The 26,780-nt window shown below is 33.7% G+C and overlaps 1 protein-coding gene and 1 pseudogene across 1 annotated transcript; both read right to left on the reverse strand.

Moving 5' to 3' along the window:
* Positions 1-1,296: 1,296 nt before the first annotated feature.
* On the reverse strand, positions 1,297-5,232 carry LOC145678963 (uncharacterized). The gene has a single exon (XM_081749567.1). The coding sequence runs from the start codon at positions 5,230-5,232 to the stop codon at positions 1,297-1,299; it is 3,936 nt and encodes a 1,311-aa protein (XP_081605693.1).
* Positions 5,233-13,522: 8,290 nt separating this feature from the next.
* On the reverse strand, positions 13,523-14,362 carry LOC145678964 (tRNA (uracil-5-)-methyltransferase homolog A pseudogene; annotated as a pseudogene).
* Between the last annotated feature and the right edge of the window lie 12,418 nt (positions 14,363-26,780).

Below are 26,780 nucleotides of genomic sequence, written 5' to 3' on the forward strand. Positions count from 1 at the left end.
CACTATGCAGTCACACACGCCACGTTGACACTTATAAAAAACTATCAATCGTCCAGCGTTGCCAGATACAAAATAAAAGAATAATGAAATGCGGCCGAACATACCGCCCACCTTGAAATATCATTTCAACACTACATATAATTCTACACATTACTCTACAATAAACATTCTACATATTATTCTTCATTAAATGGAAGAGGAGAAATTTTTAAAATTGGTCGTTTAAAGACGCCTTTGTTAGTTTTAATAGTAACTGTTCTAACAATATTATCTACACCAGGATGAACAGCAACTACTCTTGCTAAATTCCAATGTTGAGGAGATGTCTTATCTTCCTTCACTAATACTAAATCATGACTTTGATATTAGCATGTTTACACCACCATTTTGGCCTTTGTTGCAGCCGAGACAAATATTCTGTTTGCCAACGGTTCCAAAAATGTTGGACCAATCTTTGAGTTAATTGCCAGCGTGACAAATGATTGATTTTTAATTCACACAAATTTGGTTCAGGTATTGCTACTAATGCATCATGAATTAAAAAATGACCAGGAGTTAATACCTGATAGTCTTAAGGATCAGAAGATAGAGCAGTTAGTGGTCTAAAATTTAAACAGGCTTCAATCTGACACAAAACTGTATACATTTCTTCAAATGTGAGTATAGTGTTACCAACTACACGTCTCAAGTGGTACTTGACAGACTTTACACCAGCTTCCCATATGCCTCCAAAGTGAGGTGAGGATGGTGGATTAAAATGCCAATTTATAGATTGCATACTGAGGTAATTACATACAGACTCTTTTGAATCACCATTTGTTACAAGTTTCAGTAAAGATTTTAATTCTCTGTTTGCACCTATGAAATTTGAACCACAATCACTGTAAATATCAGTAGGTTTTCCCCTTCTAGCTATAAAACGTTTCAAAGCTGCAATAAATGACTGTGTTGAAGCATCACTTACCAATTCTAAATGGATTGCTTTGACACTGAAACAAATGAAGAGTGCTACATAACCTTTGAACAATTTTGAATTTCGACTTTTCATATTTTTTAACATTAGTGGACCAGCATAATCTAAACCGCAATGCAAAAATGGACGAGTTGGTGTTACTCTACCAACAGGACGTTGACCCATTAATTGAGAGGCTGTTACACTTGACTGTTTGTGACATGTTACACAACTTTTTACAATCTTCCTTACAAAGTCACGACCACCAATAATCCAAAACTTTTGTTGCAAAACAGATAAAAGTAACTGTGAACCTGCATGAAGATGCTTTATATGTTCAGATTTTACAAGAAGTTCTGTAATTCTAGCATGTTTTGGAAGTAAGATAGGATATTTGAATCATATATTACACTAGCATTTTGCAAGCAACCTCCAACTCTCATGACATCATTTTCATCAAGAAATGGATTTAAACACAATAGTTTGCTATTATAAGGCAAAGGTTTTTTCATACGTAAGTATTTTATCTCAAGTGGATATTCAGATTCTTGAGCTTGTTTTATCCAATGTATTAATGCATTTGACAACTCCTTTGTAGTTAATGGTCCACTACATCTTAACTCCTGTTTACTTTTACTATTCCTAATAAATCTTTTACACCAAGCAGTAACACGAACTAACTTAGATAATGATGAGAATTTATCTACTATTGTACAGTCAACCTTAATGTGCATGTTAACAGTTGAAGACTTTTGCTCACATTGAACAGAATCTAGATTTTTGCAATTAATATTTACAATAGGTAACTCTGATTCCATCAACCACTTTGGCCCATTCCACCATAGTGAATAAGACTCTAGTTGCGACGGATTCAAACCACGAGAACTACAATCAGCTGGGTTATCTTTGCTCGATGTGTGCGCCCATTTAATAAAAATTGATTGTTGAATCTCAGATACTCGGTTAGCCACAAATGTTTTCCATTTACTCGGACATGAAGAAAGCCATGCTACCACAATAGTAGAATCTGTGTAACAGACAACCTGTTCAAACTTGATTAACATTGCCTTAATGACCGCATTGACTAATCTACATAACAATACTGCAGCACACAATTCTAACCTAGGTATTGATATTTGCTTTATAGGGGCAACTTTGGTCTTTGCAGCAATCAGGTATACTTGTACATTTCCAGATGTATCTCTACAACGTACATATGCTACTGCAGCATACGCCTTTTCACTAGCATCTGAGAACCCAATTAGATCATATTTCACAATATTTTTCGAAGAAATACACCTTTTGATCTTAATCTGTCTCAACAATGGCAGTTCTTGACAATATACTTCCCACGAGCGAGTAATATCATTCGGAAGTACGTCATCCCATTCAATTTTTAATTTCCATAATGATTGTAGCAACAATTTTGCAACAATGGATACTGGAGATAACCAACCAAGCGGATCATACAATTTTGCAATATCAGATAGTAACATTCGTTTTGTCATTACTGACTTAGAAGTGGGAACAACAATAGAAAATGAAAATGAATCACTTGATGGATTCCACTGTATACCTAAAGCTTTTACATTCTCATCTTCATTAAAACAAATTAACGACTGAGTTTCTCTTAAGTAAGAAGGTATACTATTTAGCACATTCATGTCGTTAGTAGACCATTTTCTTAATTCGAAACCACCTTTCTGTAATAATGCTGTTAATTCTGAGTACAATACCATTGCCTCACTACTATCAGCTGCACCTGAAACTAAATTATCAACAAAGAAATCATTCATGACTAATTCTGCAGCTCTGGGATAACAATGACCTTCATCTACAGCTAACTGTTCCAAACACTTTACAGCCAGATATGGAGCCGAACTGGTTCCATAAGTAACAGTTAACAATCTAAAATCACTAATAGGTTGGTCAACTGTTTCTCTCCACACTATTCTCTGGTAATCAGAATCAGTTTGATCTACCTTAACTTGTCTGTACATTTTTGCTATATCAGCACACAATGCAATTGAATGCGTTCTGAACCTTAATATTAATGGCATAATATCATCTTGTAATTTTGGACCTACCATTAAGTTGTCATTGAGAGATACTCCACTGCTAGTTTTAGCACTACCATCAAATACAACCCGCAATTTAGTGGTAGAACTACTTTCATTTAAGACACAATGATGCGGCAGATAATAAGATTCAGATACAAGCTTATCAAGTTCTACATCAGGAATTTTTTCCATGTAACCTAAGTCTAAGTATTCCTTCATGAAATCACAATATTGTTTACATAAATCAGGATCTTTCTGTAACTTACGTTCCATCTGGCATAATCGCTTTACTGCTGTGTCCCGTGATACACCTAGAGGCTCAACATTTTCTCTAAAAGGCAATTTTACAATATATTTGCCATCAACATCACGTTTGTAAGTTTCAGCAAAATACTGCTCACATTTTTGCTCTTCAACGGATAAATGTTGTACAGTTGGCAACTCCTCTACTTCCCAAAATCTTTGCAATGTTTTATTGAAATCAACAGAAACAAAATATGACTGAACACTTGATGTGTTATTCGTTAAGTTAATCTGACCACACAATACCCAACCTAACACCGTTTCAATGGCAGACGGAGCTCCATTCGTACCTACATGTCTCCCACTGAGCAACAATAATGGGAAAACATCTGCACCTAACAACACATCAATAGGGCCGCTTTTATTGAACTGTGGATCTGCTAAGTTTACTTGTTTCACAATTTCCCAATTACCTATATTTTGAATAGTTACTCTGGGTAAGTTACTTGTGATTCTTGTGACTACTATTGCTTTAGTATGAATATTATTATTACTGTACAATGACTGAAAACACAAATCAACTATTGCATGAGAATTTCCAACGTTAGAACCAGTAACACCTGATATGCTCATGTTTATTTTCTCTTTGTTTATGCGTAATTTCTGGACGCAACGTTCAGTTACAAACGATAATTCACTACCACAGTCGATAAGTGCACGAAATTGTATCAACTTATTTGCATTATCTTTGATATTTATGACAGCGGTGGACAACAACACCTGAGGAATTAGTTTTTGATTTATAGAATGAGAACAATTTACTTGATCTACTTTATCCTTCTTTTCAAAATGCAATAAAGTATGATGTTTTTTGTTGCAAGTGTGGCAACCCTGCTTCACATTACACTTATTTACGGAACAATTTAAGGTCAAACAATTGAAACAAAGCGAATTCTTTTTCACAAAACTATGCCTATCATTCACTGACATATTTATGAACTTTTGACATTTATATAGCTTGTGGTTATTTTTACACATGATACATGACACAATTGGACTTGAATGATGCACTAACGTGTTGCTCTTTTTGTTTGTTTTTAAAGCAGACGTGTCTGCCGGTGACCTTGCACTCACTGCAGCTAACGCTTTGGCACGTTGTAATATGAACGCTTTCAGCTGGTCGAAAGTTGGTTGTTCGTTTTTCTTCAATGAAAGCTCCCATTGTTTTCTGGTGTTCTTATCTAGCTTCTCACCCACATGGTAAATTAAAATCACATCCCAATATTCCACTGGAAGGCCCAAGGATTTAAGTTCACACACACACTGAACACTATTGTCAACTAATCTTCGTAACTCACCTGATGACTCATTCTTCACAGCTGGTTGAGTAATCAACTTGCTCAAAATATGATTCGCTAGCTCCCTCACATCTTCATATCTTGATTTAAGTAACTCCCATGCTACTTTATAGTTATCATCAGATATGGAAATAGACTGCAACAATATAGCAGGTTCCCCTGATTCAGCTGTTTTCAAATACTGCAACTTTTGAGCATTTCCTAACCGATTGTTATTATGAACAGCAGCTACAAATAAGTCACGAAACGATAGCCAATCCTGCACTCTACCACAAAATGTAGGAAGTTCTAAGTCTGGCAACTTCACATCTGTGCACTGTTTATTAGATGTATTTACCTGTTCAGTATTAGGTGACTGCATATTGTACAAAATTTCTAAGACAGAGTCCAACTTATTTTGCACTTCATTAAATTCCCCGTCATATTGTGCAAACTCACTTTCACCACCCACAGAAATGAACTTTGTAATGAGCTCTGTGCAATCGCCATGTAATTGCGTAGCACGTTCAATGTACAGCTTAATACTGAAGTTAGGCTTGTCTTTATTCTCGTTCACTTTATGTGTTAACCTAGTCACTTCACGTTTCAGGACAGTTTTCTTACCTATGAGCTCTTCCATTGTTATAATTCTGCACCACTTTGACAATGCACTACAAAATGAAGATACTGCGCCACAAGTTCGCAAACCACGCACATGCACAACTGGAACAAAATCCGGTCGGTAAGGACCACTTTAATGTTCGTGGACTGTATTATTTTGAACACAAAGTTTGTTATACAATATACTATTTATTATATTGTAAACACACAACTAAATACACTAATTGCTATACATAAGCAACTACACACTATGCAGTCACACACGCCACGTTGACACTTATAAAAAACTATCAATCGTCCAGCGTTGCCAGATACAAAATAAAAGAATAATGAAATGCGGCCGAACACTCACTGAAGAAGAGATCAGAAATTAATCCAATATTCTTAAGAAGTTTACTTGGCGAAACTGAAGCTTTAATGAAGTGAAATCTTTATGTTTTACGTTCCATGGTTATGCCGGTTAGGCTAAAGGAGACGATGATTTGTGAGAAATGAATGAAATGGTGGAATGAAGAAAGTGGGAAGAAATGAGAGAACCCCAATAAAACCCACGAGCACGGTGATTGTTCACCACAAGTCCACATGGCGCGAGCTGGAATCGAACCAGGAACCCCTAAGCACCGGAGGTGAACGCCACCGCGCCCCCCACTTGGTGCATAAAACCAACTGGAAATCAATGTTGAGTAAACCACGTACAATACATTTTAAAGTCAGAAAAAATGTGGAGATTTACTCCACATAAGCTGAGTATCTTGGTCTTTCTCCGAATGGAAGATGCACGGCTTATATTCTTTTTGCCTAAAAATACAATCACAAGGAAGTTCTTAATGATAGAGGTATTCCTAATAACGTTCGTACTCAAACCAAGTGATTATACGTAGAAGTAGCAAGTATCTCCTCAAACCATATTTCTTTACCTTTTAGAAGTAAAATAATATTATTTATTTTTTTGTGAAGTAATTCGGCGTTACGATGGAAGGGAAGTTTTAGTGGTCACATTCAAAATCATCTTTGTTCTCTGTTCTATTCAATTAATTTCTAAAATGAAAATAATTAATACGTAAATCTTACATTACAAAACTAAAAGGAAAAAATAATAGAATGTGAATCTCAAAATTATTACTTTGATGGTATTACAAAATTTGTTTTAAGTTTGCTTGGTAATAACGGACTGTAGTTCTGTGACAGTATTATTAAAAGGGAAGAATCAAACATGGTATACCACAAGATGGGTTACCATGTTAAGGTAACAAACCTAAGTGAGTGATTGTAATTATATTTACAATTTTATAAAGACAAAGTTTTAAGTATCTTAGTCACATACTTTCTATTTACAATGAACACTTGTAAATGTGTATGTCACGGAAACTGGGACGTATCGTCTGGGCTATCACCAGCGACAATTCTGCCATTTTATTGGCCAAGGTAGAGAGGTCATTTTGTGAAGGATTTTGCTCGTAGTCTTAGTTTCTTGGCTTGAGGTTTGAAATTCTTGATGATTAGGTTAAGAAATTGCCATGGAAGTATTAATTTGTTGTTGATATGCAGGTATATAGCTATTCAACGGTTGTGTGATTGGTTGTGTTTGTATAGGATAGGTATGGTGATATAACTGTTGTCCAGGATATATTGTCTTTGGTTCGGTTGGTAAGCCATGGATATATTTTGCGGGTTGGGTATATGATTTTGGCCTTATAACATGTATAATTTTTGTGATAGCTCTGCATGCTCTCTTTTTCTTAGAAAGTTTTAAGTATCTTGGTCACATATTTTCTATTTACAATGAACACTTGTAAATGTGTATGTCGAGGAAGCACAGTGTAGTCAATTAACCTGTTTTGAATTTACCTAGGTATATTGTATTCAGATATTAGATAACCTGTTAAAAGTTACCTAATATCTCAGTTTCCTATCTTTTTACTACTTATCAGGTGACGACGAAAGCAACACACGATATTTGCAGTAAACAGGGCGAATTGCATTAGGTTATAGTAGCACGTTTGTAGATACGAAAATGTTACTCCATGTTCCTAGCACCCGAGGAATAGGTAACAAGAAACTAATAGATTAATAAAAAGCAAAGAGGGAGAGGGCTTAGGACTGCGCGCTCACTTATCAAGCGGGGAGTTCTCAGAATCAATTCTAACAATTGTTTAATATATTTTAATTCCTATCAGGCGAACACTATTATTGTACATTTTACACAACTTTTACTTAAAAAATATGCCTTAACTGACTTCAGATCGCTATAAAAACTATTTTTGAATTTACGATAATAAAATTAAATAATAAATATTAATATTTTATTTTAAAAAGTACACATTATTTTGAAATTGCTTTTAAGTAAGAACTTTTGCTCTTAAAAGTTTACTGAATAAGATGAAAATATGAATTTTTTGACGTCATACTTGTAGGACTTTCTTTATTAAAGAAACAAACTTCTCACGTTTGTGCATCACAGGTAAAGGAGATCATGACGAGATGGGTGATAATGGTAAAATGACAAAAATGGGAGTAAACTGAAAAACCTCGAGAAAGGCACACTGATGATTTTTGTCCACTACATGTCACACTTGATGGAAGTTGGGATCGAAGCTGACATCACGTGCCAAAAAAGAACACCCTACCACTAAGCCATCGTGAAAAAATTCGTTATCATATGAAAAGTCTTGAAGTTTATCAAAGTATTTTAAATTATTAAACTCTTTACAATACTAAAATTACTACTACTACTACTACTATCAATAATAATAATAATAATAGTAGTAATAATAATAATACTGAAAAGAAGAATGATAAGGAAAGAAGAGAAAAGTTACCTGAAGCTTAAAGGACCTTATTCGTTTTCAATGGAAAATATTTGCGTTTGGAACTAGGTAAAGAAAATGGAATTCCTCATGTCCGTACTAATAGGCAAAATAACAAAATTTCTCTCTCTCTCTTATTGGTATGGTACATTTTAGTATACGTTATATAATTCCCTCCACAGTTTCGGTTTTTACTTTTTCACTTAAATCTTTATATCCAACAAATAAAACATACATTGTACAGTTCGCAAAAAAACCCTGCAACATGAGCATGTAAATTTATTGTGAAACGACGAAGTCTTTTGCTTCGAAATAAGTGTGTAGGTGAGGACGACCAGGTTTCTCCTGGCGTGTTTCGTGCCACTTAGACGTTACGTTGATTCCCTGTGCTGTTAGGCGTAGCTTCACAATAAACTTACATGCTCATGTTGCAGGTTATTTGCAGCGCACTGTACATACTTGGAAGTTCACAATATACATATTTTGCTTGCAATTTGTTTCTCTCTGGTACAGCGAAACCTGTCAATGTTGGCCACCATCGGTTCCATCGAAAAGTGGCTAACTTAGACAGGTGGCCAACTTACAGAAAACAAGTGTGATTTGTGTATTTTTAGAATAGGATTTAGTGTATTACTCGATTGTAAAATTTTAATAAGCAGTGGCACGACAGCTACTTATAAATAATGTATATAGAGTAATCATAAAAATATACAGTACTAGAAAATATTACTATAGTATGCAAGAGCGCCGACTTCTCTGTAAATTTTGGGGGGGGGGAGCATTCAGATGCAAAAGGTATATATATATATGAAGATTTTAAGACAAATTGCACTCAAATTATACCAAATATTGTATACTCACAAACAAAATAGGGGCCACATGAGCTTTGGGGGCCCGGGCCCCCTCGGTCCCCCTCAGGATCGGCGCTCTTGATAGTATGTTTAATATATATGCATACTTTTCTCTTCCTGAAAACTAGTTTGGTACATTGGATTATTCGGATCGAAAACACAATAACACAAACCACCATGAAATAGAAGTGTATGTACGCAGTTTATTGAAATTGATATTATAGCACACTGAGTTATTCAGATTGAAAACAAAAAGCTAAGTTAAAAATTGAGAAATTTATATGCAATTTATATGACTTCTTTTACTGAATGGTTGTTTATTCTAGACGTATTTGTTTTATTCTTTTTGGCAGATGGGGCCGCGGTGGCTCAGTGGTAGAGCGTTCACCTCTGGTGCTTAGGGTCCCGGGTTCGATCCCAGCCCTCGCCAAGTGAACTTTGTGGTAGACAAACACTGTGTGCGTGGGTTTTCTCGGGGTTCTCCCGTTTCCTCCCACTTTCTTCATTCCACCATTTCATTCATCACTCATCATCACCGTCTCCTTTAGCCTTACCGGCATAACCGTGGGACGTAAAACTCAAAGATTTCATTTCATTTTCTTTTTGGCAGATATGCACATTCAAATGTTGTAGTTAACTACCTCCTGTTAATGAGCTAGAAGTGTTTCCGTCGGAGCAAAAAAATGTTTTGAGAAAATCTTGAGGGAATTCATGTTTCAAAACCTCCGCTACCTTTTGACATGCAGTCAGGAGCCAATAAATGACAATTAAGCTTCAACCTTGATTTTCCGGAATTACTAAAGCTTCCCACTGATGAAAGGAGAAGATATAGCTAATGGTTTTACTAAAACAGAAACGATAAACAAATACGTACAACCATTTACTGAATTCCTGTACGTGCTTTTTCTTATTCACACCTTCCTTCACCACCCTTTTATGAGGGTAGTGTTCTGGCCATTGACCTCCAAGAACAAATCTTGCGAATCTATGCTGCTTTATGTCAAGTCACAAATACAGAACATCTGCTTCTCATATGGGAATTCGAAAGAGTTAAGAAAAATAACAAAACTATATTTTTCGTGGCTAAGATACGCAGGTAAATTTACCATTATCATCATAGGGTAAACATTGCTTCAGTGTGGTCAACTTCCAAGATAGACAGGTGGCCAACTTATAGAGTAATAAGTAACGAATGTCTTATGGGAAAATGCAGGTTCAAGACTAACCAGGCCAAGATAAGCAGGTGGCCAACTTAGAGAGGTGGCCAAGTTGACAGGTTTCACTGTATTTGAGTTTTATTTTAATATTAGTTCCTTTTTACTGTATTTTTCGACCCAATTTACACATACACACGGACACACACAAAAACATAATTCGTCATGTCTGTACTAATAGGCAAAATAACAAAAAAAGAAAGAAGGAAAAGAAAAGAAAAGAAAAGAAAAGAAAAGAAAAGAAAAGAAATACAACCATAGTGAGAAAAAAAATTCTCAAATTGACATTGAATTTTTGCTTTTTTCTTGTCCATTGCATGGAAAACAAAGAAACAAACATTGTAAAAAGTCATATTGTCATGTCATGTCAATAAATAATAATAACTATAGTCTTAGGCAAGTTTTTGTGTTAACCTATAAAGAACTTAGTGAAAAAATATTTATTTTTTGTAGAGAGTGAAGAATTTCTTTTACATCTTCGATCTAATTATCATAATTATAAAGATGGATTTATTGCCACATGGAACTTACTGGTATCAAGGTAATCAGAATAATGATTCATTATGCTTTGAAAAAATTATTAGAAAATTACACGATTGTGGTTGAAGGTAATCATTTGACGATCATTTCGATTGATATCTAACACTAATAAAAGTGTTTTTCTAATGAAGTCTAGGAACATGCTATATTCAATTATTATATCAATTTGACATAAAACTATATATGCTAACACTTCACACGTCAGTAGCAAAAAAATTAAGATCGATCCCTTTTCATCAATGACTCAGAAATTAGTGTATAATGGATAAGAAAATAATACAAGCTTTACGCTAATATTATATCTTTTCACTTAGCAATTCTAGATCCATACTTGCTGCAATCTGTATAAGGAAGTCACCAGGTTAGAGACCTGAGGAAATAGGCTATTTGCTCTCATATTTCGAAAATGTTAACAATCGATAAAAATACAAACCCCTATTTAACAAGTAGCAGTCTCGTAGTGCGCACAACGAAAAAACATTTAGGTTTTACGTCCCACAGTTATGCTGCTAGGTAATGATGAAAAATGAAATAAATGTTGAAGTGAAGAAAGTGGAAGGAAACATCAGAACCCCGATAAAAGTTTGGCACACGGTGTTTGTCCATCACAAAGTTTGGTTGGACGAAACTGGGGAAAAACCAAGGATCCCATGCCCTGAGGCGAACACTCTACCACTGAGCCACCGCAGCCCCACAACGTGAACAATTTTGATCTGATATTCATAAAGTAAACTCCTTAACAAGCTAAATTTTAGCAATTAAATATAGCTTTAAGCATAACACTTTAGACCAAGTTCACTGAATTATACTTGTAACGAAAACTATTATTAATCTATATTATTATTATTAAATAAATATTATGAACAGCAAGACCTTGTATAATATATTAACAGCTTACACTCCTTTTATTCTAAAAGATGATTACACGTACTCACTATATCACAAAATATTTGTCGAACAAATATATCTTCGTTCCATCAACTATTTGTCTTCATAACAACCATTTCATATTGACAACCACATCAATAATTAATCAACAAACCTTTTTTTCTTTTTCAATATACCTATTTCTGTTCAATTATTGCGCCTCTGATCCTATACCTAAAACAGGTACAGATTGATAACATTATTTACATCGTTATACAAATTGTCGCTCGAACGGGAATTACGTAACAGTAATACTGTGAAGGAAAGAACCCTGAATTAAAATGTTTCCAAATATTGATCTTTTGAATAGCCCTCGTATGAATTTAAAATTGCATTAATACATTATTTTTCTTCTCTTATCCTTATATATATTCATATTACAATATTATATTCTTTTATATGTAGTATTAATTATATATATCACCATATATCCATTTATTAATAACGTCGATTCAGAAACAAATATATCGTCGATGGGACTATTCAAAAAATAAAAACTAACTAGTGGTTTCTACAAGGGTACTAATTACATATTCCTTCCCGTATTAAATAATGTGACATCATTTTTATCTATATTTAACATATTCAACCATATTCTAGCAACATTGTTTATAAATAACGACTATCATCCTATTAGCTGTTAATAAAAGGCAATATAACATGCAAAGATTGTAAGGCAATATAACATGCAAAGATTGTGAGCAACAATATAACGGGTCTAGGTCAAAACCCCCACAGCCAAAACCCCCACACTCAAGAAATGTCAAAACGCCCACACGATCGGTCATAACTCCCACACAAATGAACAAATCCCCCAAACGCACGAACGGTCAAAACCCCCACAGCCAAAACCCTCACACTCAAGAAATGTCAAAACGCCCACAGGATCGGTCATAACCCCCACACAAATGGACAAATCCCCCAAACGCACGAACGGTCAAAACCCCCACAGCCAAAACCCCCACACTCAAGAAAAATCAAAACGCCCACACGATCGGTCTAAACTCCCACACAAATGGACAAAACTCCCACACATAGCAACGGTCACAATCTCCACATAAATGGACAAAACCCCCACACAAATGGACAAAATCCCCACACAATCGGACAAATCCCCCACACTCTGAAAATATCGTGATTGCACGTCTTTGTTGCGGCTCTTTACGACGCCCACTTTAGTGTTTCTGTCATTACAAAACAGTGCAAGGAGAATAGTTGCAACATCGGTATAAGTGGAATAAAAAAAATTATTAAAAAGTACAAGGGCTAGACATACAACCAGGATCATTTCAGAGTGTGGGAGATTTGACCGTTTGTGTGGGAGTTTTGTCCATTTGTGTGGGGGTTTTGTCCATTTATGTGGGGATTGTGACCGTTGCTATGTGTGGCTGTTTTGTCCATTTGTGTGGGGGTTATGACCGTTGGAGGTTATGACCGATTACCAGTGTGGGGGTTTTGGCTGTGGGGGTTATGACCGTTCGTGTATTTGGGAGATTTTTCAATTTGTGTGGGGGTTATGACCGATCGTGTGGGCGTTTTGACATTTCTTGAGTGTGGGGGTTTTGGCTGTGGGGGTTACGACCGTTCGTGTGTTTGGGAGATTTGTCCATTTGTGTGGGGGTTATGACCGTTTGTGTGGGCGTTTTGACATTTCTTGAGTGTGGGTGTTTTGGCTGTGGGGGTTTTGACCGGTTCCCAATATAACATAAAACAAGTACAGATTGAGAATTATCATTCCATCATTATTTGTTTCGATTTAAGATTAATGTCATGGACCTCAACTAAACCTAATTGGCCCTCTTTTGGAGCAAACAAATAAATGAAGATAAACATAGCGCATTAGAATTATCATAATGACATACAAATTAACAGAAAAAAATATTTAAGACAATAGATACACTACATAAGTATTTCATGATGAATCAATCATAGATGAGCTATTAAAGAAACAAGTAAATTATTTATAATTGTTACCCAACGTCACGTAACATGCTCTTCCTGGCCTGCTTCTTAATGGACAATGGAATGGGGTTCTTTGCCTTTGGTAGTGTTCCAGGATCTACTCTTTCGAATAAGATAATCAGCTGACAGTGTGTAAGTTCAGTAATCAACTTCTGATGAAACCCAGCTCTAGGTGGATCTACAATAACAAGTATCTTCTTTTCAGCTACATTCTCCACTACGTTGGTCAACATATCTTCAGCCCGTCCAACAAAATATTCGCTGTTTGTGATGTCGTTCTTTACAGCATTGGCTCTTGCATCTTCAATTGCATGGTTCGACATTTCTATGCCAAGAATTTGAGCACATTTCTTAGCAAGAGTAAGTCCAATCTCTCTAGTGGTATAACACACATCTATCAAGGAAGTTTCTTCGTCAATCTCAACCATTTCCGCGATCGAAGTATAAAGCTGCTCGGCTCCTGAATTATTCATTTGAAAATAAGAATCTGAAGATACTCGGAAATTCATGTCACATATAGTTTCTTCCACGTATTCTTTTCCGAACAATAGCTGCAGTGGTGAGGGTTTCTCACCTTCTTCCTTTTCAGTGAAGATCTGGAAATAGAACGATGTTATATTCAAGCCGTTTCCTTCTCTGTTTTGGAAGTAATCTTTCAAATCATCCTTAATCTTCCCTATTTCCTCCTCATTCAGGGTTTGTGGATGCATAACTGCCAACAGTATCAAATCGCCAGTATTCGATATTCGGACAGTCAATTGTCTCCAGTAACCTTCATGAGTCTCTGGAACAAATGGCTTATCTGACTCTCGTATGTATTGTTGGAAGAGCTTTACTGCCTCTTTCATTCTGTCAGGTAAATGTCTCAGAAAGTCTGCCGGTCCAATCTTCATTGAGCCTTCTTTGAAGCTAGCCAGTCGAAAACCCACAGTTTGCTCTTGCATCTCGGGGTTTATGCCCACACTAAATTCACACTTGTTACGGTAACCATCAACAACAGTTGGTGGTTTAATTTCAACAAGTTCACAAGCAAGTCCTTCATTCTTCTCTTTTCTTTCTTCTGCCCAACCTGCCAAATCCAGATTCCTTCTCAGCATCAAATCCGTCCGTCGCGTGAGCGAAGGTTTTGTTTCTTCAGTCTTTTTCTTCAACTGTTCTTCATAAGGAACATCCCACAAAGGTATTGTAGCCTGTTTCATTCTATCTTCTACACGTAACACAACTTTCGCCTTTTTAAAATCCTTATCATCAGACTCTTCCAATTTTTGCTTACGTTGATCAATAAATTCAACTTTTGCATTGAACTGTTCATTCCTTAAGTCCAACTCAGAACCAATTTGCTGAGTCATTTGTGGAGTGATTTCTTGGGACATCAGCTGTATTTGTTGTCTTATATTTAATTTCATTTCATCGAATTTCGTTGTAATTTGTTGACTCGTATTGAGTTTAATTTCTTCGAATGTCGTTGTAAGTTGTTGCTTCAATTGCATAAACATATCCAAGATTTGTTTAGCATCTAACATTTGCGATACGGCTTCTTCTGTATTATCAGCCGTTGACCTACCATTATTATGTACATTGGCCATATTGGTCTTGCGCTCAATTTTTTTCCACTACGTAAATATATTATAATTTAAGTTCATAAGTCCGAACCCTGTCTTTACTAATCTTCAAGACCTTCACAGGGTCCCGGGATTCGTTGCACCATATGTAACGAAAACTATTATTAATCTATATTATTATTATTAAATAAATAATAGCAGCAAGACCTTTTATATGGCTATTAACAGCTTACACTCCTTTTATTCTAAAAGATGACTGCTGTAAACCAATACATCACACACATTTCTCAAATATATTTCTTCTTAACATCCACTATTCTTTACATAACAACCATATCAACCAAATCTATCGACAAAATTTTTCTTTTTCAAAATGCATATTTCTGCTCAATTATTGCGCCTCTGATCATTACATAAAACAGGTACAGATTGATAATATTATTTTACATCGTTATATAATTTGTCGCTCGAACGGGAATTACGTAACAGTAATACTGTGAAGGAAAGAACCCTGGATAAAAAAAGTTTCCAAATATTGATATTTTGAATAGCACTAGTATGAATTTAAAAACTGCATTAACACAATTATTTTTCTTTTCTTATCCTTATATATTCATATTACAATATTATATTCTTTTATATGTGGTATTAATTATATCATCATATATCTATATATTAATAACGTCGATTCAAAAAAAATATATCGTCAATGGGACTATTCAAAAAGAATTAAAACTATCTAATGGTTTTTGCAAGGGTATTACTTACATATTCCTTCCCGTATTAAATAATGTGACATTTTTATCTATATTAAACATAGTCATCCATGTTCTAGCAACATTATTTATAAATAACGACTATCGTCCTATTAGATGTTAACAAAATCAGAAGGCAATATAATATGCAAAGATGTTAGCAATCACAATACATAAAACAGGTACAGATTGAGAAGTACAGATCGTGAATTATCATTCCATGATTATTGGTTTCGATTTAAGAATAATGTCATGAACTTCAACTAAACCTAATTGACCCTCTTTTTGGAACATAAATTGACAACAACAACAACAACAAAATATTTATGTCAATATATACATAACAATCATTTCATAATGAATTAATTAGAGATGAGTTATTGAAGAAACAAATAAATTATTTCTAATTAATACCGAACATCACATAAAAGAATTAAATCATACTTATACTTTTAATTACTCCTTTCTTCTTATGAAGATAAGTTTCTTCCGATATTGGCTAATTTATAATTGTTACCCAACATCACGTAACATGCTCCTCCTGGCCTGCTGCGTAATGGACAATGGAATAGGTTTCTTTGCCTTTGATAGCGTTTCAGGATCTAGTCTTCCGAATAAGATAATCAGCTGACAGTGTGTATTTATGTAACGAAAACTATTATTAATCTATATTATTATTATTAAATAAATATTATGAACAGCAAGACCTTGTATAATATATTAACAGCTTACACTCCTTTTATTCTAAAAGATGATTACACGTACTCACTATATCACAAAATATTTGTCGAACAAATATATCTTCGTTCCATCAACTATTTGTCTTCATAACAACCATTTCATATTGACAACCACATCAATAATTAATCAACAAACCTTTTTTTCTTTTTCAATATACCTATTTCTGTTCAATTATTGCGCCTCTGATCCTATACCTAAAACAGGTACAGATTGATAACATTATTTACATCGTTATATAAATTGTCGCTCGAACGGGAATTACGTAACAGTAATACTGTGAAGGAAAGAACCCTGAATTAAAATGTTTCCAAATATTGATCTTTTGAATAGCCCTCGTATGAATTTAAAATTGCATTAATACATTATTTTTCTTCTCTTATCCTTATATATATTCATATTACAATATTATATTCTTTTATATGTAGTATTAATTATATATATCACCATATATCCATTTATTAATAACGTCGATTCAGAAACAAATATATCGTCGATGGGACTATTCAAAAAAATAAAAACTAACTAGTGTCTGTACCTGTTTTATGTAATGATCAGAGGCGCAGTAATTGAGCAGAAATATGCATTTTGAAAAAGAAAAAGTTTTATCGATAGATTTGGTTGATATGGTTGTTATGTAAAGAATAGTGGATATATTCTCCAGATATAGTTTTGGTACAGGAAACATGGTGTAAACCTAACATACCATTAAGAATTAAGGGTTTTACTTGTATCAACCACTTCAGACACGATTCACACGGAGGAATTGCTACATGTATTAAATCAAATATACCATTTAAAACTATTAACGTTCAGTTAGCTGACCATCACGAGCACATTCAATACATTGGAATTCAAATATATAACATAAAGCTAATGAATATCTATATTCCTCCCAAAACAAAAGTTAATAATTCTTTTTGGAAATCTCTATTACATAATCAGCAAGAATTTTATTATATTTGTGGCGATTTAAATGTATCTCATATCATATGGGGATCAAATAGAACAGATACAGAAGGCCGCAGATTTCTTAAAATTCTCACAGAATCTTCATATACTTTCATAAATAACGGGGCTCCAACTAGAGTACAGAACAATTCTTTCAGTGCTCCAGATTTAACTCTAACAAAAAGAGATCATTACGTCGAAACAGAATGGTCCACATACTTTCATACGTGCAATAGTGACCACTATCCTATTATCTTCAACACTCACATAATAAAACAGATTCCTGACAATTCAAATAATTGCAAGGCACCGTTTAAATCTAAACTCCAGCATGTGGAAAAGGAAATAAATTGGACATCATATACCAGCTTAATACAAGAAAACATTGAAAAATTAAATAGAGAACAAGACTTGTTCAAACTAATTAAAATTGTTGCTTCCAGAATATCAGAGCGAAAAAATCAGGAGCGGAATAAAACTAAAAGCCAAAAACAGAATACAAATAAGAAACCAATATGGTGGACAGTAGAATGCCAAAAAAGCGTCAACAGATGCATACTTGCCTTCAAACAATTTATAAATGTAAAATCTCCAGAAAATTTTATAAACTATCAACAAAAGAAAGCTCTAACAAAAACCATAATCAATCAAGCAAAAAGACAATACTGGCAAAATTTCTGTAATTCTTTATCAGAGCACACGTCAACATACAGAATCTGGAATTTCTGGAAGAAATTCAGAAATTACCAAACTAACAATGCTAACTTGTATACATTCAACGACCTCACGTGGATTGATACCTTTCATCATAAGCTAACACCTTGCTCTGTCAACAACGACAGAATGCTACTAAGCACTTATTTATTTAACAACCCAAATCCACAATTAGACAAAGATTTTACAATAAAAGAACTGGAAATAGTTCTTAAAAATATACATAAAATCTCAGCCCCTGGAATAGACGGCATTGGATTTAAACATTATAAAACTCTTCCTCCAGAAGGACTTCAAATACTGCTAAATTACTATAATAATATCTGGAACTCTGGTATTATACCATCAACATGGAAGAAAATTTTAGTAACTCCAATACCAAAAATTAAACAACAGAATGACAATTCAACTAACTTCCGACCTATAGCACTACTAAATTGTTCTATGAAAATATTTGAGAATCTTTTACTAAATCGCCTCATGTGGTTTATAGAACATTTTCAAATTCTTTCCCCTAATGTAACTGGTTTCAGGAAAAATTCTTCAACTCAAGACGCTTTGTCCCTATTGTTAACAGATGTTTACAAATCTTTCTACTTAAGGCGTTCATTACTAGCAGTATCTCTAGACATCAAGGGCGCATATGATAACGTCATATTAGATATTCTTATTAAAAAAATGCATAAACTAAAAATACCAGGAAAAATGTTAAGAATTATACACAATTCTTTAATTAATAGGAAACTGTACATAAAATGGAATAATTCATACTCTCTTCCTAGGGAAACTTCATTGGGTTTACTGCAAGGCAGCAAATTAAGTCCTATCTTGTTTAACATATACATTTCAGATTTAATGAAATTGAATTTACAGCCATGTCAATTGATAAGCTTCGCAGATGATGTTTTGATAAGCATGCAAACTAATAACTTCGAAAGCAGTCTTCCTATATTAGAAAGGAACTTAGACAAAATTAACGATTGGATGAACCAGAACGGATTCGAACTCAATGAAAGAAAAACTAAATTCATCATCTTTAATAGAAAGAAGAACAATTTACAATATAAAATAAAAATGAAAAATAACATAATCAATCCAGTGAGCGAAATGAAATATTTAGGAATGTATCTTGATAGAAAATTAACATGGAGAATACACATGCAACATTTAATGTCTGAATTTATAAAATATCAGAACCTTCTCAGTTGTCTCTCATCAAAAAAATGGGGCATCAATCCTATATTACTAGTTACAATTCTTAAACAAGGTTTTATATCAAAAGTATTTTATGGTATTATATTCATGTACCACATCCAGTCACATATCGACAAACTGGAAAAGATGTTTTACTCACTAGCAAGATTGATTTATGCTCAACCGGCATTCTGCCCAAAAAGAGGTCTACTATCAGAAATAGGTTGTAATCCAAGTCACATTATTATTTTGAAATACGCACACAAATACATTTTAAATGTTCTTGGAAAATCTAACACTCCAATCGTAAATAAATTGCAACAAATAGATATAATTCTGAAAAAAAGAAATATTCCGTATTCAAAAAACAGACCATGGTTCATTCAAGCATATCTGAATTTAAGAAATGTCTGTTCATACATTCAGAAAGTACCCACGTTAAGCTGTTATGTCTGGAACTACCAAGTAAATACTACGCAGATCAAACCAGTAATACCGAACTATATAAAAATTTATCACGAAGATCTCAAACAATCAATTTACCAGAATATTTGGAAAAACATCATTCATTCTTTTGACGAAGATCATACATTTATATATACCGATGCTTCAAAATTTCCAAATTCAAAAGTCGGAGCAGCAATATTTATACCCAAAGAGCCCAAAAGTATCAAATACAGACTACCACAACATACTTCTATATTCGAAGGAGAAGCTTTTGCGATACGTCAAGCTTTATTATACATAAAAAGAAACAAAATATTAAAGACAGTAATATGTTCTGACTCCTCAAGTGTACTAATGTCTCTAAATTCAACTCATTGGAATAAAAAGTCTACCTGGATCATATTAAATATAAAACATCTTTATGCAAATATGTCAAAAAACAATTTTCAAATAACGTTTGTATTCAGTAAAGCTCATGTCAACTTAGATCCAAATTTAAATATCATCGACCTAGCTGCTAAAAATGCATGTCAAAACGGCCAAAATATGAATATTAAACTGGCACCAGAAAATTTCAAACATATTATATCAGAGTATGAAAAGACGGAAATTAAACAATGGAGACATAAAAATCCGTCTTTACCTGGAAAACTCTATTGGGAAATTTATGAAGACAATTCTATAAGCTTTTCAAAAAATTTATCATTATGGAATAGACGAGAAGTGATAATTTTCTATCGCATGTTATTTAACACTGCATTAACTCCGACTAAATTATTTCAAATAAAAAAAAAGGACACTTATCATTGTTGGTGTGATAAAGGTATTGGTACTTTGAATCATTTAATATTCGAATGTGAGTTATTTCAAGCACATCGAAACAATTTACTTCAACAACTGCATTTCATTTTGGGACATGGACCTCTCTCATATGAAAGTATTTTGGCATCCAGGAACTGGAAAGGAATAAAAACACTCATACAATATATAGTGAAATCAGGAATTGACATATAAAATAAAAGAATAAATAAATAAATAAATAAAAATAAATAAATAAATAAATAAAATAACAATAATAACAAATATCAACAACAATATACTGTATTACCTTCTTTTGGACATACTTTCAATTCTAATTAATTCTTACAAGGAAGTAATATGAAAAAGTAAAAAAAAAAAAAAATACAGAAAACATGCAATCACCAATCAAAGAAACAAGGAAAATAAACTTAACATAGAGACTACATTACTTCCAAGAAAAACCCCACATTGAAAAAAAAAATCTTCTAATACCAACATTTGTTGCACAGCAATAAGAGGGTGCATAAGAAAAGAGAAAAAAAAAACACCTTTATATGGTGAAGAAGAAAGAAAGAAGAAAGAAAAGAATAGTGGATGTCAAGAAGAAATATATTTGAGAAATGTGTGTGATGTATTGGTTTACAGCAGTCATCTTTTAGAATAAAAGGAGTGTAAGCTGTTAATAGCCATATAAAAGGTCTTGCTGTTCATAATATTTATTTAATAATAATAATAATTTTCGTTACATACTTTAAATAATTGTAAATTAATACGATAAAGTACGAAATATTTTAATTTTTATATTTGTTAAGTATTAGCGTTGGAATCCATTGATATATTTTGCATCCTGAACTTTACATTAAGCCGCTAATTTCAACAGTCTACCAAGTAAGAAAGGAAAATTTGTATAAGAATACGTGAGGAACAAATTATTAATTATTATACCTTGGATGAAACGTATGTGACCTCGGAGGAAACAAGGGAGTATAAGAATGGGAAGATAGTCACTGACAGAACTGAAGAGTCAGGAAGATGGAACGAATAAGTTGGGGGAGTACATTAAAGCAGGGGTGGGGGACAAATAACTAAGCCTGCTAAATTTTTCTTTCATGAGAATAGGGGACACCTTCGATCTCCTCTCCCTCCAGTTCCGAACTTTACAACGCAATATTTTTTTGGAAACATTTTCACTGCATTATTTGAAATGGATACAAAGAAGTAACTAACAATCTATAGCGCAGTCTGTTCTCAGGAAACTTTATGCTCCCTTTCATTTACATGGGATTATTTTTATCTAAAAGTGCTATCCAAATAATGTTATTTAAGAATCTACCAGACGAAAGATTACCATGAACCTACAATGTCTTCCATAGACACAGTAGTGAACGTTACTGTACTTTAGTAGTACATTAGTATATTATTCATTATTATAAGGAAATATAATGTTCTAGTCTTAAACCCTGAATGTTACATCTTGATGATATTGATACCGATAAGCTGATATTGAGAGCAAAAATGGGACGGGACTAAAATACAGGACAACTGAGTGTCCAGGCTAAATTGATGGGGACGTGGGACAGTAGAGTCCAAAATCGGGACTGTCCCGTTTTTACGGGACGTATTGCAGGCTAACAAATAACCTCTATTCTAACGTCCCCATTGAGCCTCAATGAATTAATTAATGAGAGTAGTGATAGACAGTGTCGGCTAGATGTTGAAGTAAACAATGAAATACTAGTTTTCGATACGTCGGTAGTACTGTTATTGATGATGTGAAGTAGTACCGTGAAACAAAGATAAGGATACTAATGACGAAAGAAGTCTTTAGGGGCAATAACACACTGATTTGTCGGAGCGTGAATAGTGATGGGTAAATTCCCGGGAAGATTCCCAAAAATGGAAATATTCCGGGAATTTATGCACAAACACAAATAAAATCGAATTATATTACTTTATTATCTTTCCTAAGGTAAATTCGTTTCTTTTCACCGTATATTATTACTGTTATGTCCAGAGGATTCTTTAAAATTTATATTCTGTACAGTATTATGTCATTTTATTAATATTTTATTATATTTAGAGAGTATGCATAAATTAATATTTACTTACAATACGTTATATGAAAGTAAATATTTACAGAAATGATATAGTAAGTCCACATGCTTTTACACCGCTAAACAGTTTACATTTATATGTTGGTGGATTTTCTAAACTTCACTCTACGACTGATATTTTAAACATAATACTTGTTTAAAGTTTATAAGCAAGTTAGGTTGGGTAACTGTCAGAAGACACATGTCTCACAATCTCTCAGGAGAGACATTTGCGCATACATATTTATGTCCACACTATTTGTAAGATACTGACCTAGTTTTATAATTTAGAACGTAACATTGCCACACACGACCTTTCTTCCTACCTATTTCTCGAAATTTCATGCGTTAATTCAGATGTAAGAGAAGTCCGATCACCTTTTCAGAAATTTGAGTGAAAGACAAGAGACCGACTTTTATTACTAACGATTGTTCGGGGTGTATTAATAGTACTTCATCTTTATTTTTACACAATTTCTACATTACTTTACATACTGGTTCCTTTTCATCATTTATAAATTAGTGCTTTGCTACTTTTTAGTGAAAATGGAAATAGAACTTAAAATATCATATTATTAGTTATGTAAATTACTGCCAACGAATTTTATTTTTTAATCTCCAAATTATTTTAAACATTGAAGTAAATAGTAATTAATGAAAATAAAGTAATTAGTCACATGGTTCTTATCATTTGGAAGATAATCTAAAGAAATGGAAATAAATTCCTTCCCGGAAATTTATATGCAAGCGAAAAAACCCGGGAATATTCCCATTTTTTTTTATTTTCCTTCCCACCGGCAATATTCCCACTGCCCATCACTAAGCGTGAACAAAGAGTTGAAGAAAAGAATCAAAATGCTTCGTGTAGAGTATTGTACTGTATCGGACAGAAACAAGGGTATTGTAAGCTTTCGAAATGTGGGCATTGGAAAATAATTTGTGAAGATGTTGATCCTAATTTACAAAATGACGAAAAAAATCGTTTTGTGTTTTTAGGAAACGGCTAGATGAGTTTTATCATAAATAGTGTTTCATTAATGTTCTCCGAATATGATATGACTTATAAACTATGAAAAATCTATAGTTTAATCTTGGCTGTGATATTTCTTTAAAAATATTAAAAACAACTCAGGCGAGTTTGGTTATATTTCAAATATAAATATGTCATTATTAATCTTAGAATATGGCATGATATCTCAACCTGGAAGTCGCGACCCCTATGGGGCCGTGAGAGGGTTTCATGGGGAGTCGCGAAAATAAGCGGAAAAGATCAATGTAATTAGAATCTAATACCGGAAAGCATTTATAAATATTATTAGAATACAAATGCAACAAAACATACAAATGAAATAAATTAAAATTAGTCAAAGTTTTTTTAAACGAAAATTAGAAATCACTTTATTTTTTATCATACGACCCAAAATTAAGGAAGTTATGAAGTGTTAAAATTTTCAAACGGCCTCCATTTAGAAACAATATGACGGATCGGGTTCGATATTTGCTATATTAATGAACTGGCCGAATTTGGTTTTAATAAATTCGCTTTTAGGGAGGTTACTGTATTCACTATATACAAGAAATTGATTCTACTATTATAGAAATAGATGGATATCGTGAGATCTCAGCAATAGGTCCCGCATTATTTTATTATAAGTCAGAACTTACAACGGGGTCGCTGGCAAGAGGATGAGATAAAATGGGGAACGAGATAGGAATTAGGTTGAGAACCACTGGGATATGGCATTTGTGTTTATTATGAATTAATCCACAAGATATGTTTTTGTCTTGAGTGGATTCTTTTGTGAGAAATTTATGAAAAAAATCTCAGGCGATTTTGTCTATAATTTGTAAATAAATTTTTCATTAATAACACTAAAATGCAGGATATTTTTTAAATGAAGAAATAGCAAAGGAATAGTTCACTTTTGGGACTGCATTCCTCTTGGAAGATATATATGTACACCTATCTGTATATTATATTTCCACATGTTAGTCTCACGCAGTTTTGTTTGTATCAAAAAATATGTATTTCATTAACAATTCTGATATAAGTTATTTGCCACTGGAACACCCATAAGGGTTAATTTACGTTTGGGAGTGAGTTATCATTTGTTGACATTTTTCGGAAGTATAAATACCTTATATTTTCGGTCGTATTTCAGAAATAAATGTTTTGGTAATAACTGCAACATAACATGATTTAGTCTGGGAAGTTGCAGCGAGAATTTTTAATGCAGTTCCCCATGGTTTTTATTATGTTGGTACCATTTCTAGTATTAATACTTAATTTTAATATTCTAAGATACATACAGAGTTTTGTAGGAGGATATTTTGCACATGTAATCTTTATATAGAAACATGGAACAAATTTATCTGGAGCTTTGATGAGAGACGGTTATCTGTGAAGTTACGAGAAAATTCAAATTATCTCTCACAATCTACAGAAAATCCAACTATACATATCTAAGTTCTTCTTCATATATACATATCTAAGGCAGAAGACTAATGTACACAGAGAAAAATCCGTTCTCCGGTCAGCGGTATATTGTGCAAATATACGGTATCCTCTTGCTTACTATAGAAATCAGTACGGAGCATACGTTATCCGTATGCTACATAGGCACTGCCTTTAGATGTTACATCATGCCGTTGCAAGATGTCTGACATCTAACAGTTTTCCGTATATCACATGCATATACTTATGTTATCTTCGTCAGCTAGATGTTATATACGTCCATTTGTATGTGAGATCCTGCCCGCCTACATTTTTTCATACGGAAAGTACGTATAGATGGAACACTTATACAGAAAGTATTATAAAGCATGCGTTTTCAGTTATACGTCTGTTGTACGTTAAGTCCAAAAACTACAGGAATTACGCATGTAACCTATCTTTTTAAGTACGCCACCTACAATTTTTTTTCTCAGTGTATGTAATTTGATGATAAAAGCTTAGTTTTTCTTTTTAAATTTGAAGTAACAATTTGTCCTCAGTCTCCCTAATTATGCTTCTTTTTTTTAACATTTCAGAGACAACAGAAGAAAGAAAGAAAGAAAGAAAGAAAGAAAAGAGACAAGTAGCAGTGCGACGTGTACCCCATGTGAAGGAATTTCATTAGAATATTGAAGTTAATTGAATGGAAGTCAATCACCTTGACATTAAAACAGGTGGGATCAGGGTAAAAGTGGGGGACGAATGACATCACGTCATATTTCGAGCCTATCTTTGTCCATTGTAATTTTTTTAGGAAGTAAGGGGACGCCATAGATATTTTTGGAAGTGGGAGAATGACGTCTCCCCGCGTTCCCCCTCATTTCTCCTCTGGCTGGGATACATACTACCAAGTGGCAATTCGTCTATATACATAAACTCCAATGGCAATATGTGGAAAACCATATCTTCGGATTAACTGGATGGACCATCCTCGGAAAGGGAGTCGATTCTTAACTTTTAACCCTATACATGATAGCCAAAGCTAATGGTAATCCATCAAGCAGCCCTTGAATTTCTTGTCTCTAGAACAAAGAGACAGGTTAAATATACAAAGGAATTTTGGGTGAGATAACAAGCTTCTTGAAAATGAGATTATAAAGAGGCATATTACTCAATACTTATACTAATATTCTTTTTATGCTGCTTCTAATTGTATTACTTTTAGCTTTTTGGTCTTATCATATACAAGAACAAACGGTCATGTCCGGAGGATACATACAGAATGTGATGAGTGAGTTTGAGTATAACAACGTTTCGCGGGTGTTCTATATCTGCTTCATTTGCGCCCTTGACACCTATGCGCTTTACAACATGAAAATATTGACGTTCCTGTACCATATTTATCCTCACAATGGTAAGGTTGTCAAGCATAACTGATCTATCTATCCGTCAGTTGATATAATCTTTATGCTTACTTCAGTACGTAGTTCTACATAGCGTAGTTCTACATTAGTAATATTTTTCAATTTTATTGTTCGACTGATGGATGTGAATATACAATTCCGCCTTCCTTATTG

This window comes from Thermobia domestica, chromosome 2 (genome assembly GCF_964235325.1).
Source record: "Thermobia domestica chromosome 2, izTheDome1.hap1.1, whole genome shotgun sequence".
Lineage (NCBI taxonomy): Eukaryota > Metazoa > Arthropoda > Insecta > Zygentoma > Lepismatidae > Thermobia > Thermobia domestica.

What these genes read in the sequence shown, in the direction of transcription:
- LOC145678963 (XM_081749567.1), bottom strand. Translation starts at nt 5,232, where the DNA reads ATGGAAGAGCTCATAGGTAAGAAAACTGTCCTGAAACGTGAAGTGACT.